The sequence below is a fragment of the Anomalospiza imberbis genome, chromosome 15, assembly GCF_031753505.1.
Source record: "Anomalospiza imberbis isolate Cuckoo-Finch-1a 21T00152 chromosome 15, ASM3175350v1, whole genome shotgun sequence".
Classification (NCBI taxonomy): domain Eukaryota; kingdom Metazoa; phylum Chordata; class Aves; order Passeriformes; family Viduidae; genus Anomalospiza; species Anomalospiza imberbis.
In genome coordinates this window covers 4,477,945-4,494,415 of record NC_089695.1, presented here as the reverse complement: position 1 = coordinate 4,494,415, position 16,471 = coordinate 4,477,945, and the positions used below count along the sequence as shown (strand labels likewise).

The following is a 16,471-nucleotide window of genomic DNA, read 5'->3' as shown; positions in this document are numbered from 1 at the left end:
CTCTCCCAGAAACCTGATATCCTGGTATTGAAACTGACCTCTAGTCCACAAACTTTATTATGATTCAATTTTATTTCACATGCAAAATGTTCAGATCCTGGTCTGACACTCCATACAGTTCAATTTAGCAGAAATACTTACAGCCAAATTAAACCTCCAAAGGCAATTACATGCTGGAGGTGGGTTGGCAGTACCAGCTATTGGCAAGACAGCCTGACATTTCTTATAATAAAGACCATATTATATGTCACTTTGTAACTTTGGCAAGACTTAACTGAATGAACTGTTAGATGACCCTTTCAGGTTTTGAGGTAAACATTTTTCATTACTTCTTGTTCTCAAGAGAAGAGGTCAGTCCCCTTTCTCCCCAGCAGTGCATGAAGTATGGCAGATCTCCTTTCTATTTTGAATGTGAGCTCATTGCTGATTTTTTTTCCCTGCAGAAACAGCTGCTGGTACCTCAGTGGGAATGGCCACTGAATTCCTGTAGGCACAGGGGAGTGGGCAAGCTCTAGAGATGGCATCTGGAGGCTACAGCCTCTGCCTGTGGGTCAGTATCCCATTTCAGCAAGCAAGGCTATCTCTGTGCTCCCTCTGAGTCAGATACCTGGGGGTTTGGACACTGAACCTGTCATGGCCAGGAGACCCCTCCGGGCTCCCACTGCCATGGGAGTCCCCAGGCACTGGAAGGTTTTTTCTCTAATGAACAACTGAGGTATTGCCAGGGACTGGTGGGGCTCCCAGCGCTTGCTTCATGCTGAATTTGGTAGTTGCTGCAAGAAATGTTTCTACAAAAGTCAAAACTTCACCTCTGTGAACAGGGAGGTCTCCTGTCTCCGTGCCGGACATGAGACCTTGATGTGTTGATTGAGAAGATCTCCCTCTGGAAACATAATTCCCTGTGAAAGGCAGCAGCTTCCAGCTCCCATGGCTGGAGGGCAGCAGGTCTGGAGCCTTTTTAGGATATCCCCAAAAGTCCAAGTCCTGGAGCTGCTCCCACTCCTAAAGAGCTCAGAAGTGCATCCTTGTATTTCTCCTGCACTCCAGGCAGATTCAAAGTGCTCTTTGCTAACCACTGCAAAATATCAGCAACACAGTCCTTGGAGGCTGAAGTGAGTGGGATGGGACTCCAGCCTTCAGGGCCTTCACCTTTCCCTTCACACATGCAAGATCAGGTAAGGCCATACAGTAAAAACACAATGAAGGCAAAACAGAGGTCTCTGGAGAACCCAGGAAATTACTTATGGACTGGATTAGTCCTGTCTAGAAGAATCTACACCAATCTTTTCATTCTACTGTAAAAAGCATTAAACACAAAGAAAATTAAAATTTAGGTTATGAAAACTACATTATGTATATGGGATTTTGCAGCTAATCATTGAAGTTGATTTTTTTAAAAGGCACATTCAGATATGTTAACCTTTTAAAAGCCAGCAGGGTAATCTTAGCTATTTAATTCCTAAGTAAAATGTGGCATCACATTGCATTATGTATCTCTGACCTTTAGATTTCTATATCAAGAATTCAATTTTGTTTTGCATTAAAATGTATTAAATCCTAGGCTGACACATCATACAATAAGGTTCAGCTTTGGAGGACTATTTACAGACAATTTACACCACAACAGCTAATTACATATTAGAGGTGGGGTTGGTGCTACCACCTATTGCAAAGGTGGTCTGACACTTCCCTTTTTTCCCATCATTTTGACTCTTTCTGGAATTCTGCTGGAGCTTTACCAGCCACAGTGGAACCACAGCTCTCTGAAATGAAGTTTATTTTCCAAGTTCCATGGCACTGATCTGTCAGTAGTCCTAAACTCAAGTGAAAGTCAACCAGAGGACAAGCATTCAAATACCCTGCAGATATCCATATTACAGATATTCAGACTCATTTTGGAAAAAAAGAGCATTTCAGAGAAAAAAATAAAGAAAAAAATTATATGATTTAGGCTAATGCCCTGCCACTGCAAAGCTCTGAGCTGTTTTCCTAAGCCTAGGAAGCAATTCAATTTCCAGACAGATTCTTCCACCTGCTGTTTGCCTTTAACACTTAAGCAGACAAGGAATACATGATGAGACAGAGTCAATACTGTCAGTCAAATAATAATTCTTGTCCCCTATACACACTAAAAAATGGGGATTTGATCAATGTTCTTCCTCTCTGATTTAACAGCAGCAGTGAGCCCCAGTGCAGACCCTGTGCCTGACACTCCTGCCACATAGAGCTGCTGCTTTAGGACCATGAGCAGCAGCAATCCCATCTGAGGCACTCCCCACATTTCTCTTCTTGCTTGGTGGAGAGGGGCCTTTCATTAGAAGAAGGCTGCTATTATTATTATTATTATTATTATTATTATTATTATTATTATTATGCCTAGTAAAGGTCAAATAATAACTGGAAGGAAAGAGGTGTTTGTTTGCTTGTTTCTTCCTGGTAACCCCTTCTTTTCACAAAATGGAAGAAACAGGAAAAGAAGTTCAATCTGGCTTTTTAGGGATCAGGCCACTGAGAAAAGTTGTGGTTGAAATGTTGGTCTCCTCATATGAAAAAACACTGTTTTCAGAAAATCCCTTTGATTAAAATGGAGAAACTTCTTTAGAGTATCAGGTAGAACAAAAGAAATGAGCTCAGCTACAAGGATTTCCTAAAGAGCCTCTGCTTGGAGGCTGCCACTAAAACCCAGCAAGAGACACTTTGTAGGGTGCAGCTTCTTTTTGCCATGAGTTTGACCTGCGCCTGCACACCTCTGATCTCAGCAGCTACCAAGGACAGATAAAAGAATCTTTTGTTTCACAAGAAACAAACTCTTAAAAATACTCTCACAGCGGCTTCATGCTGGATTTATACCCAAATACAGCCCCTGTCGAGGCATCCCTCCCTCTGAGTGATAGATGAGGACAGAAGGGACAGCACTGTACTTCCCTACAGTAAGTTTTAAATAAAAACAAATTATTCCAATTTTCAAAACATAAATCCTGAAGGTTTGATGAGGACAGATGCTTTCTAGTTTGTGTATACACTTATATAGCATGCATTTTTCATTCCTGTTTACTATCTACTTACACAGGGAACAGAGCACTTAACAATGTCAACATCATTTCCTGAGTGCACTGTAGCTACAAATTATTGATCATTCATAAAACATGAGGCAAATGTTTGTGATTAGTTCCCCAAGCCTGACAGGCTGTACTTACACAAATACAACCCCACCCCAAGCCTGCAGTGCTGCATCTGAAACTCTTGCAGAAATAAAAAGAATCCCACTACAGTTGTCTCCAAAGGCCCTGAGATGTCACAGGAATTCAGATGGCCAGGAAGCCCCAGATGGCAGAAACCACGTGAAATGAATGCAGAACAAATTGCCTGGTTTGGTTGGGTTCCCTAAATTAGCTTGATCCAGACAATAAAACCTTACTAAAAGCAAACAGTTAAATGAGACATTAGCAATAGGTCCATAGGGTTAGAACTTTAAGTAACTTCAGAAGGATCCATTTTGAAGACTATCAGCAGGTATCTGACATATTATTCTCTTTCCAAAACACTGCTCTTATTAAATACATACAATGCACTGCGCCAGGACTTTCAGCAGAATTATAGAGCTATATTTGAATGACTGATCTGTGTGTTTGCTAATTTATTCTCCTCTCTAAACCAGTACTGATCACCAGAAGCTGCCATTGTCCATACCTCGTACTATTATTTTCCTTTGACTATCTGAAACAACCACACCACAGCTGGAGGCACACAATACATTTGAGAGACAAAACCAAAATGCTAAATGTGATAATCATCCCCAACAATAAGCATACAGTGGAATAAACTCTGGGACAGAATTCCTGTCAGCCTCTATGAGTGAAAGACTAAGAAATGTAGCCTTAAAACCCCACTGAAATGTCAGCCTAGCGGTCTTCATCTGTCAGTGTGGGTTAACTGTGCCTGTCCATCCAACAGGGAACTCCTTCAGTTTCGTTAAACTCACATTTAAAAAGTGATTTCTACTACTGCATTACTAAACTATAAAAAACTCATCCCTCCCTCCTTCCTTCCAATCCAAGGCTGCATGTATTCCAACAAGCAACTCAGACTTACATTTTCCTGAGGTTGGGCAATTTCTTGAAGAGTCCAACAGCTTCCAAAACAGAAATATCATTGTCATTCAGACGCCTGAGAGGAACAAACAAAGAGATATTTAATGCTTCACAGATGTCTGCAGATACATCCCTGTGGCATTCAGGGCTGCCACACAGAGAACCATGACCTTTATTAAGCAAGGCACCCTCTGCCATCTCCCCCAGACTCCTACAGGTAAAAGAGTTTAGCTTTGAAGGAAAAGGGACATAGAAGACTATCTATAGTGAAAGCTTAGGATGCCCTGAAGAGTGTAATGCCAAAGGACAGTGTCAGAGCCCCTTCATGTCCCAATGCAGGGGATAAGGACTTATTGAGCTAATCTGTCACACACAAACCTCCTGTGCGTGACTGAACCTCTGTGGTGCATTCTGCTACACCAGACATGCAATTGGAGATGTGGTCCATGTAACCACAAGGGCTCTGATTTCAGGTCCTTTCCTATAAAAGTCTGCTGATCTTCAAAATGAATGTGAAGGCCACTGTCTTGGCAGGCTTCGGATGTGAAATTCATTCTCTGATTGCACATAACTCCATTTTGCTATGTAGAGCCTTTGCTGCATTTCTGGATATCTCTCATATTTTTTCTTGACTTTAGATCAATGATTTTTATGAGGCTTTAAATAGAATAAGTACAATAAATACAACACTAACGTGAAAAAAGAAAATTCTCTTTGAAGGGGCTACTAACGCAAGAAAAGAACCAGACTCTTCAGTTGCTAAGCAATAAAAATGTTTTCTCATACTCAAATGTCTTGAAGTTACATTAGTTTAATAAAACCTGTTCCACCCAAGCAGCAGGCAATGCTGAGATGGAATGAGCTCCTGTCACAGATCCACTCAAATGGTTGAAACCATTTCTTAAATTAAAATGACCAGGTGCAAAGGCAGAGGACTCCAGGGTAGACTGGACAGGAAGGACACAGCTTGGGCCTGGCCAGCACTGGAGGAGGACACAGGGCTGGTGCACGGGGCTGTGGCTTCTTTCTTGCCCCACAGCTGGCATAAATGTTAAGCAAATGAGAGTGGTGGTGCAACTCTGAAATAAATTAGCTGTCCCATTTTCACACAGGGATAAAAGTAGGAGGTGTCTTTAATCATCTCGAGTCCCTTTTACAGCCTTTAAAGATCAGAGGAGCCAACAAGTGCAGCTGAACACCCCTGTCAGAGGCACACTCACAGGTCAGTGGTGTATTCAGGGAGGTGAGTGGGCAGCCGGGTGAGTTTTTGGTTGGAGCAGTCCACGACTGTCCCCTCGCAGCGACACTTCTCGGGGCAGACAAGGTCCATGAAGCACTTCCCAGTGAATTTACTTCTGTAATCCTCTGACCCTGCAATAAAAGGAAAATATACTCCAGCAAACAGTTGTTGATAACTGCAGTGACCAGAGGTACCATGGAATCCATCCTCAGCATTGCCTCCTGTCATCCCCCAGCTCCTGAACACAGTTCTAATACTTGCCAAGGACTTGTGCTCAGCAATTTTTAAAATTACTCCCAAGACTTGTCTCTGGTTTTTCATTCTCCCCTTAACAGACTAATTCCTTGTCTAACAAGCCTACCTGTTAAGGTATTTTCCAGCAAATTCACTTTTTTCCTATCTGGAATTTAGTCCAGCAACAAGGAAAAGGCATCTCATGAAAGAATTCAAAAGACAAAAGACTCCTAAAGATATCATTTAAAAGTCCCAAATGTTCAGACCTCAGCTATTAGAGCAGTTTTTCAGAGCAATCTTTTATTAGACAACCTTGTCAACTTTCCAACAATTAGATATCTTTATTAACTATGTTAAACAAACAGCAAAGGAAAGTAATAGCGGTTTAAATCATTTTCATTTTAATTAAGGAATGGGTAGAGCATACTTAGTGAGAAGCACTCCCTGATGTACCATTACACCGTGATTGCCAGACCTCTTTGACTGGGTTTTTGACCCATTCTAATGAAATGCTTTTCCAATTAGGCTCAGTGAACTAATCTGTCCTTTTCAGGTTTGGTTTTTCTCGTTTAATAGCAGCAGGTTGGAAACTCGATCTCAGTGTTTCGAGGAACCAGGAGGATTAATAAATGTGCATGTAAGCAAAGTGCTGCCAAACCCCCACCATGCAATTCCTGCCCACTCACTTCGTATTTCATAATGGAAGCACCAGAACCATTGCAGGAGCCCTGTGCAAGGCCCAGGGATCGTAATTACCAAGAAGCATTTTTCAAGTTTTCCGAATTTATAAAAGTCAATTACAAGGCTTTCGCAGAGAGAGGAGCTGCACAAATGTTTTAAGAACTCAAAAACATCAACAAAAACTTAAAACCAAGCTGAAATTTGCTTATGGAGACTTGATGACATTCATCACCTGCTTCCCCTTCCTGACTGATAAATACACCACTGCCCATTTTATAACCACGTACTATTTTTCTGAGAGAAAAAAGACATTTCCTAAATCCACTATTATTTTAATTTATAATATGCATTATCTCCAAAGGGTGATGCAGTGAAAACAAGCAATTCTACAAGCAATCTAACACTTTGATCCCACAGCCACACTTTGGTTTAGTTTTGTAATTCCAAGTTGGATTATGGGAACACTGACATACAGATTTGTACCTTAGTACTTCAGTGGTACCAAATACTTTACTTATACACCTAAAGTGCAGCTTCGCTGACAGCACAGCACTTAAAGTATTAGGACCAGTGGGCATTTTAAAGCATTATAAAAAATACAGTCCAAGATTTTCCCCACACCATTATAATTTAAACACTTATCCTTTTAAAAAAATCTAACATTTTATTTCCAGTCCTAGACATTCCAAGCTGGGTAATCAGAATGTTTGGTTGCTTATGATTCCTTGGAAACAATACCAAAGACAAACAGTTATCAGGACCAGAGTTTATTAAAACTGCTACAATTACAGTACACATTGAATAACCCACCAACAGTCAGTGATCAGAAAGTGTCTTGGAAATCTCCAACTTAACCCTTGAAGAAGCACTAATAAGTTTCCTAGTAAAAGCTTTTGTTGACAAAAATAATCACAAACAACATAAAGTTACATAAGGCAAATATTTATTAAATAAAATTTTTAGTCTGCTGATGGATACAAGATTCACCTTCCCATGGGAAAAAAGAGATGGGTGAGTGGAATTCTTTATGAAGGAGAAAAAGCAGTGTATAACATTGGAGGGTGAAAAATAAGTGTTTGGTTTTCTCTCAAGCTTTCTGGCTGAACAAATAAAGAATTTTATCACACTTTGACTTGGCACCCACTCTCCTAATGGTGAGGCACACAACTTTCCACACTGCAGCAGCTCTAAGAAGTTGATGCTGCCTGGGCATCTGTCCACAGCTACCACCATTGAAGCAGGGGAAAGGCCTCTCAGCTCAGCAGGAGAGGAAGGGACCAAACATTTTCCTCACACTCCTTGTTCATTCTCTCTCTCTTTTTTTAATTTTTCTTTTTCTTTTTTTTTTTTTTTTTTTTTTTTTTTTTGAGTTTAAACAAGAGCTACTCAGGTATTCACTGAGTCAAAAGTAATCAACAGCCTGTGTGTGCTCAGCAAGTACTCAGCCATCTCTTAGCCTGAGAGACAGCAGGAATCACCTGCCAAAGACTAGATAAAATTTACTATTTGACCTGAGCCTTGAGATCACTTGGACAGGTGGCGGCTCTATTAAGATATTCCCATCTGGGATAGCAATGTGAAGTGCAGCCATCTGCTTGCAGAGCTGTTTTAGCACATATATCCATTCCTCCTGACTGCCAGGCTCTGAGAGAACACAACAGGACTCAGGAAGCACAGCTCACCACCACAGGCACAGAATACTTCTTGTGCACTATAAAATCATCCAAGGAAAGCCACAGAGAAGAGATGCAGGACAGAACATGACCCGGGAGTCTCTAGCAATTCCCCAAATGAGAAAGAATTAAAGCTTGCCATAAAAAAAGTAGTCAAGGCAACAGCAAGGCCTGTGTGTAACTGAGGGCAGTTGTAGTTATTTGATTTGTTAGTTACTCTGATAACATTTTTATTTCACAACCAATGTGACACTACTATCAGGTACTGTGATTTCTTACTATCATAAAACAAACACACTGTGGCATTCTACAGAACAGCAGCACTGAGATACAGAAACATCACATTTCCAAGTGCTCAAACATTCTTTGTGCTTTTCTGATACCCACATGGAGAATCAGGCAACAGAGAGAAATACCTTTTTGTTCTCCTCTTATTTTAAAGCATTGTTTAGAAAACCTGATTTCAGTTTTCAAAATTTAGCTTTGTCCAAAGGACTTAAAAGGAGCTCTGGATGATCTGTTCTGCTACAAATCAGGCTGTCTCAAAAGTGACCTGACACATTCATTCTAGAAAATGATCCAGCTGCCTCAATTCTGGCACCAAAAATATGACCATTGACATCAGCTGGTCTAAAACTTGAATGAAAAGCCCAGGAATCTCAAAAGTTCTTCATACAACCATGAGATCACATGTCTCACAGAGAATAAAAGAGAAGTGCATTTTTTGGTCATAACTTCACATTGCTAGTGTTAATTTCTATCAGTAACTACAGATAAAATCTAAGAATCCTGGATGTCCTTCTTTTGACAGCTCCACAATAGAGGTGTGACAAATTTGCAAGACAAGGAAGTATTTCAATGTAAGAAAACTTCTGTATGAGACTCTCAAAGTCCTTTATGAATAGATGTCATTACCTCTGTGTAGGGGGGCAGTTAGGCAGAAGTATTTTGAAGATCTTGCCTAAGCTGTCAAAGCTAAAATGCCCATTTGGATTTGCTGACTCAGCCTTGCCCTCTGGAATTACTGGATAGTGGTGTTTCCAAACAGGCCATGTCAGCCATGTCATTTTCAACAGAGGAAAAACAATGTTTTGCAGACTCTTCTGAAGTTTGTTTTTTTTTTTCATTATATTTGTTCACAATGCAATGCCAGCACACTAACAGCAGGTCCAAAGTTACACTGAGTGGCAGGTGTCTTGTTGCAGAAATGGCATCCAAAGTGTATCTCAAGTAGAAGGATTCACTGGACAGCTCAAACAGACAGATGCAGCTTACATTATGCACAAGGTAAGGAGGCAAAAGTGATTTTTAATCTCTGTAGGTATGGCTAGAATCACCCTTGAATATTATCAACCAACAGAACGCCTGACTTCTTCATTGTGAGAGCAATTAAACAGATTAATTACTTAGAAATGGTTATTCGGCATGCAAGCCCTGTGCAAAGTCTGTGCAAACATCACTGTGGCTCCCTGGGAGCCTGGTTAGCAACACTTCACCAGTTCCACCGTGCGGAGAGGGAAAGGGAAAGGGAATCTCTCACCTTTTGATGCTTCTGCCCCAGCAGAAGTATCCAGGCATGCCATGCTGCAGGGAGTATGCAGCCTTCCATGGTGCTTGACAGAACCATGTTCCATTTGTATTGTTCTACCACATGGTTAGATCAAGCACAAAGGAAAGCCCCATGGACAGCCAGAGTCAGAGTTAGGCAGCGCCAAAGAGAGAGGAGCGTTCAGAGGAAGCAGCATGGAGAAGCACAAGCTGAAGGTTCACGGAGAGCTGCTCTCCACTCCACCCATGCAAAAAGGTGCTGGATACAAGAGGTCATCCTTTATGCTACTGCAGGAACACCCTGGAGCACAATTGGGGTTAGTGAACACGAACAGAGCCCGGGCGAGTCCAGAGACAGAGCTGACACGACAGGAAACACTACCAGAGGAGTGCTGGCTGCTCCTTCCAGAGAGCACGTGCAGCTCCACCACACAGTGAACACCCAATCTACGCTGCTTTTTATTACTTACTCTCTCCTGGTGTTTCCTTTCAGTAAAAATGCCATTTAGGTTTGCTCCATTTATTTAAATGCAACCGTAGAAATACCTCGGCCCATATTAATAACAGCAGATTCTGAGCTGATGGCCAAGCTCTGCCCTTAAATGCTCCCCGAGTGCCCTTTGTGCCTGATTTCAGCTCCCAGAGGCCCTTCATGCTGGTGGCACTTACACTGACAATCAGGAGTTGCCACTGCTGTTCTTTTCTTCTTTTTTTGGTTTCCTCTGCACTTTCCAGCAGAGTAGCACACACATGCTACTGCAGACACAGGTAGCATTTTGTTATTCTGTTTCGGAGCGTATTTGTTGGGTTTTGTACATCACTGGCTGATGGAAGCTGAGCGCTCTCTACTTCCAACATCCTGACTTATTTCAAACAGCTTTGTTCTTGTAACTCATTCCTGCAACTTTGACATATAAAGCAGAACATTCAGTTCAGGCTTGACTGCTCCCACTGGAATAAAGCTCTCACTGACTCCACTGTCTGCAGAGCTGTGCCAGTGGACAGTGGTTCTGAAAGTCACATCCCAAACGCTCTTGCAGGATTCCCAGATGAGAGGAAGTGGCTGTCCTCTGCAACGGCTCACAGTGTTTTGCTGGACTTCAGTGAAGGTCAGTGCTTGTGCTTTTAAACACAAATCACTTTCCTTAGTAAGGGGTTTGCAGTGCCCAAAGAACAAAGTCAGCACCAAGCAGATTATTCATTACCTACATGGAGAACAATGCAAGTGCTGGAGCAGAGATGACAGATAATACAGCAGGGGTCTGTGCTTCCCCACTTTGCCATGACCCAGCACTGTTATGCAGAAAAGACAACACTGAGTTACTTGGGAACTTCAGGAAATAAGTACAGTGTTAACTTAGCCACCCCACACTGTGGGTTTGGTTCAGCAATGAAAGTAAGGCAATTTCATTTTGCAATCTAAGAAATAAACTGTAATAAACTGAAGCAGTTTTTTAGGGTTACCTAACACAAATCTTCAATCTCCACAAGCTGCCAAACTAGCCAGAGTCTGAACTGATAAAAACATTAGATTAATTTTCTTCTGTGACTCATGCAATGTGGCACAAAACCACATTAATTTTCTCGCCCGATTAATTCAAAGTATGCATAACCCTGGAATCCACACCTCATTTACTTAGAAATTATATCTATAACTAGCATTCCTGCCAATAATTTTGTATGGCTCCAGTGAAGAAGGATGTACAATCCTATAGCCTTATTCCTACACTGCTTTAATAAAGCAGAAATTCTGGCCTGGGCTCTTCAAACAAATTAATCCACAGTACTCTGTTAAACAATGACAAGTAACAGTTCATATCTTCCAAATACTTTTATATTATATACTGATTTACAGTATTAAGTGGGATATCTGTAATAAAATCAGTAATTTCAGTGTCAATGAACTCTTTCAGTCCTGCTAGAAACAAATGCAGTCTGAGCTCTGCAAACACCTTCCTGAGAAACCCCATGAGAATATTTTGAACAAGTCTCTATTCCTTTGCTGCACTAATTAAACACCACTTACAATAACTGCCTAAACTAATCATCAACTGCAATGAACGAGAGGCACCAGCACACAAAGAAATCTGTCCAAATCCTAATTTATGTCCCTAAAATACAGGAGAGCAGTAATACCAGGAAAGCACACTATTTTATAAATTACATTTAAATAAATTCCATAAGCCTTTGGATGTACATAAGATCATCCTGCATAAATCTCTGCAAAAAAGTTGTTGAAAAATGAAATACATCTCCAGCTATGTGCCAGCTTCCATGAAAACCCCTCCCTTTAGATACTTTACACACAAGCAGCATTGTTTGGTTTCTCTTGGTGTTCATTCACTTCTTGTAATCCACGTTCCGTTAATCAGTCACTGAACCTGCAGTTTGTAAAGAATTTATACACAGGTCCCATCAGGCTGCACCACCTCAGGGGACTGCTGCAGTCTCAGAATAGTCAGATGAAATATTTGCTGTCCAATTGCAGCACCAACACTCTTGCACTGGTTTTAGCTGATGAGCTCTCTTCATGCCAGCACCTCCCCAGTTATTTTCTGTATCCCACTCAAGTGACCACTACACAAACAAAAAGTGCTGCCTTAGCACCTCTGGTGTTGCTCAGCTTAACCTCAACACGTGGAATGGCAATGTCAGAGGAGAGCAAACTTTGTCCCACCGTAATTTTTGAGGTTAAAATTAATCACTCAGCTTTCTGACATAGTTAATTAAGAGGACAATTCAGATCTCAAGGGAGGCATCGACACAGCCCTGCACTCTGCCTACATGGGGAATCCAAGATAACTGTGATATTTGGATGCCTAAGTGGTATGGATGCACCTGTGACTCAAGAATCATCCTCCCTCTTCCCAGTGCCTCTTTACTGTAATTGCAAATAAGGATGTTGGTGGGTAACAAAGCTGTTCAGATATTTTGCTTTTTTGAAGACTACTTCAACTCAAAAATAAAATGAGGCAGAGCCTAAAATAAACTTTCCAACTGAAACACGTCAATTTACTTTCTTATTAAGAACCATACTCTCTGCCAAACAGACCCACCTGTTTTATGTTAAGCTTATACTTCCTTGAGTGAAATGGTTTCTATTCCTTCCCCCCACTGCAGAACCAGAACCCTTCACCATCGTGTTCTTCACAGGCTAGTGAAGGCTCCGAGTAACTGACACAAATTTTAACACAAAGGTCTGAACTGCTATCAAAGATGTGCAGGAAAGGGAGGGCTATAATCAGTATCCAGTATAGTCAAATTAATTTAACAACAGCAACACTTCCACAGTACAAGGGAACCCAGCTCCATTACTATTAGTCATAGCAGTTGTATTGTGTTCTCTAATGACTTCAGCTTCTGGAAGAATTCATGAAAACCAAAGCCCAAACATACTCAGTTTCAGTGTACCATGAAAAATTCCTATTCATAATTACAAATTCAGTGTAGCCTTTAATCTGCAGGTGATTCGTTGGTGTTAAACAACCTTCCATTCAGATAAGAATAATTCCTATGCACCACAAACATATCCTCAGTTTTGGTATATTCAGAGGGTTTCTGAAGGTAGTTCTGCTGAGTCTTTGTGTCTTTCAGGGGAAAAAAGGGGTACAACACAGAATGTAACTGAATAAAACCAAAACATACAAAAAAACCCCCAAACTAAACCAAAGCAAACCACAGACAGAAATCTGAATGCAATTTCTCAAATCATAACCAGTGTTTTTTATCCCTTTCCCTCAGAGCAGGGCAAAGCCACTGTGAGAAAAGTGCTGGAGCTTGGCCTCAGATGAGATTTGCCACTAACATCAGCAGGTCTGGAGCACCCAGGGCAAACCCAGAGGCTCTCAGGGTTTGGGGTTTGCTCAGGAGCTGCAGGAGCCCCACACCCCATGGGGAGGATCATCACATCCCAAAAACATGTCCCTTAGTACTGCCACAAGGCAGACAGGAGCAGGTGGATACCTGTGCTTTCCATCAAACAGATAATGCTAAGGGCAGGAGCATGAGCCCATGGTCTGTAAATGACTATTTGCTTATTAAAAATGAAAGGAATTTACAAAGTTGTCATCTGAGTGACTGGCAAATTACAGGAACAACCGGAGAGTGTTTCAATCAGATAAATGATGTAAGACCTGGGTTAAATTCACCTGCCCTTCATGACTTTTAAACACTGGTTGAGGAATAGCAATGCATTGCAGCTTTCAGTTTGAGAGCTCAAAAATCTTAAGTAGTGTTTACACATGACTAGGAGCAGAGAAGGGGTTAACCTAAGGAGTCCAAGGGACACGAAATGTGTGAACTGTCACAGGAAAGGACACAAAGTCCTGACATGCAGCCTGTGCTCTCCTGACTCCATCCATGGCAGTTCTGAGCTTCTAAAGGTGCAACAATGCAGAGAAGAGAGAAGGAAATTTGGGGTGATTACAAGAAACAGCAAGTGTGTTCCAAAGCAGACAGGCAACCTGAGGAAGGTGAGTGTGTACAAAGACAGAGACTGGAAAAGAACATAAAGAATTAGGAGAAAAGCTGCAATTAGTGAGAAGAGGTTTTAACAAATGTCTTAAAAATTATGAGTGAACAAAAAGCAGCTACATTACCATGAAGTAATTGGGAATAACATGAGAGAAATTACACTAGCCCTAAATATGCCATTTTTGGACCCAAATGTACCAAAGGCTGTCTTTGCTTTGGGTTGGGTTAACAAGAAATAGTGTCCAAAAGGAGAGAATAATGCTGGCAGATGGTTCATTTTCCTCCTCCTGCTCTCCCCTGTCCTTTTGATTGGATAGCACTGTCTGGAACTGAAGTAACTAATTAAAGGCAGTTAGACACAATGTATGCAGGAGGAAGCAATAAGACAGGCTCACTTCAGAGTATTTCAAATAGCAATCTTCTTGATAAAAGTCTTATTTCCAAGAATTAGAAGATAAAGAGCTTTTGTGATGTGATGGTTGTAGAAACACATTGCTTTGATCATTATCAGAGATAGTTTGTGTCAGTACAGCAGGTGGAACTTTCATCGCTTTTGAAATGCACAATATACTGAAAAATGCAAACATATCACAGGGAGAAATAGATATACAGCTGAATGCAAAGGCAATTCTTTCCAAAAGCTATTTCATACACAGTGTCACACAGCAATCAAGGAACCTGCCAAGTCTTGAAGTGACAATAAGCTACCACAGAGACAACACAATCTGCTCATAGATTCATTTCCCGTACTCCTAAAGCCCAGTGCTGCCTCAGAAAACAAAACTGCTCTGTAGTGAACTTAATCAAATGCTTCTGGGCAGGATATTTGTGTTGATCTTTTTCCCCCTTATTCATATTAAGAATGGGAGCCTCCAGTGACCTAAGGCTGCCAAGTGCCATCGGATCCTTAGGTGGTCAGAGTGGGCAGATGTAGCCAAAAAGAAAATGATCATCAGAATTTCACTGTTGCCACTGAAAATGACAGTATTTCCCTTTTCTAAGAGGAAGGGAGAGAGAATTAATCACAGCCTGTACTTATGAGTTCTCTTTCAAGAAAACATCTCAGATTTTTTAGTCTCAGATTGTATAGCTGTGGGGAGTCAGTTGGGCAAGGGGGAGATTTGTTATTATTGTGGTGTACTGCATCAAATGGAAAGCAAAAAATCACAGAAAATAGCATATATTGCAATCTGAAGTTTAAACATATTTGATGGCATAGTCAAAGCTTTGCTTGTCTCACAGCCCTGGGCAAAATTATGTCCTGTTCCCTGCTGTTCCTTCATTTCATGCTATAATGCTTCCAATTCTCCTTTTAAAAAGCATTATGTACATTATCTACCTGTTGGATAGAAGGTCCTTCCTATGGCCATCTTTGCAGATGTTGCTCCATTGTCATCAGTAAAAGCTCGAGTCATTAGGTTCTGTGAGGAAATAGTATCTGGGAAAAGTGGCTCAGTTGAAAGAACTGATCAATTGAAAAAAGAAGGTAAGTACTTCAGGCTAGATGCTATTGAACAGGATGGTGGGGACCTGCGATGAAAAGTGAAGGAAAGAGTGTGCAGAATGAAGTTTTGTCTTCACAGTTTCATTTAATTATCAAATACAGTTCTATTTAGCCCATCTGCTTCTGTGTCCTCTTGACATTTCCTTCTTGATGCTCCTCTGCCACTTCAGGCTGATGAAACTTCAAATATCTCAGCTTTTCTCCCCCATTCCTGCTAACCACTCCTCTCTTCTAACCTTAGAGAAAAATCACTTCCCTTTCTTCCCTTAATTACTGAACAGTCACATTTTTTTTCCTCATAAAAGATCCTTTCTGACAGTCCCCTTTATGATCACAGAATCATGGAACGGGTTGGGTTGGAAGGGACCTCAAAGCCCATCCAGTCCCACACCCTGCCATGGCCAGGGACACCTTCCACCATCCCAGGCTGCTCCAAGCCCCAGTGTCCAAACTGGTCTTGGGCACTGCCAGGGATCCAGGGGCAGCCACAGCTTCTCTGGGCACCCTGTGCCAGGGCCTGTCCACCCTCCCAGGGAAGAATTTATCCCCAACATCTAATCTAAATCAACCATCTTACAGTTTAAAGCCATTCCCCCTTGTCCTATCCTTGTGCCCTTTTCAAAAGGAATGTGGAAGACACTCAGACCACATCAGGACAACCTCAGAATTTTATGACTTTAAAACTGTTCTTTCCCTTATGTCAAAGTATTAAGCTCTCCCAGGCTTAACTACTCCTGGGTGTGATCCTGACGCTGCCTGAGTGCCTCTGCTCCCACAGAGCCCAAACTTTCTGTGCATCCCCATCTCTTCTCAAATGGCAAAGACTGTGTGATGATTAAATCCTTCACATTTCTTCCTCAACCAACCCCTCACATTCCCTGTGTTTTCCCCTCAAAAAACATCTTTCTGACCATTGACATGTACTAGATATATTACACAAACGACATGAAAATACCAGGATCTGAAAAAGTACCCTTTGAGAAAGAGATGCACATTTAGAAAAGAATTTAAAATTAATTTTTTTTTC

General features: G+C 41.4%; 1 protein-coding gene across 4 annotated transcripts in view; it reads right to left on the bottom strand.

Moving 5' to 3' along the window:
* The window catches only part of SLIT3 (slit guidance ligand 3), a 483,584-nt gene that overhangs the window by 105,079 nt on the left and 362,034 nt on the right, over positions 1-16,471 (bottom strand). For all 4 annotated transcript variants that reach the window (XM_068205597.1, XM_068205596.1, XM_068205599.1 and 1 more), the window contains 2 exons: positions 5,312-5,462; positions 4,093-4,167 (listed from right to left, as the gene is read on the bottom strand). In XM_068205597.1, the coding sequence (XP_068061698.1) occupies positions 4,093-4,167; positions 5,312-5,462 (226 nt within the window). The remainder of the gene's footprint in view (positions 1-4,092; positions 4,168-5,311; positions 5,463-16,471) is intronic.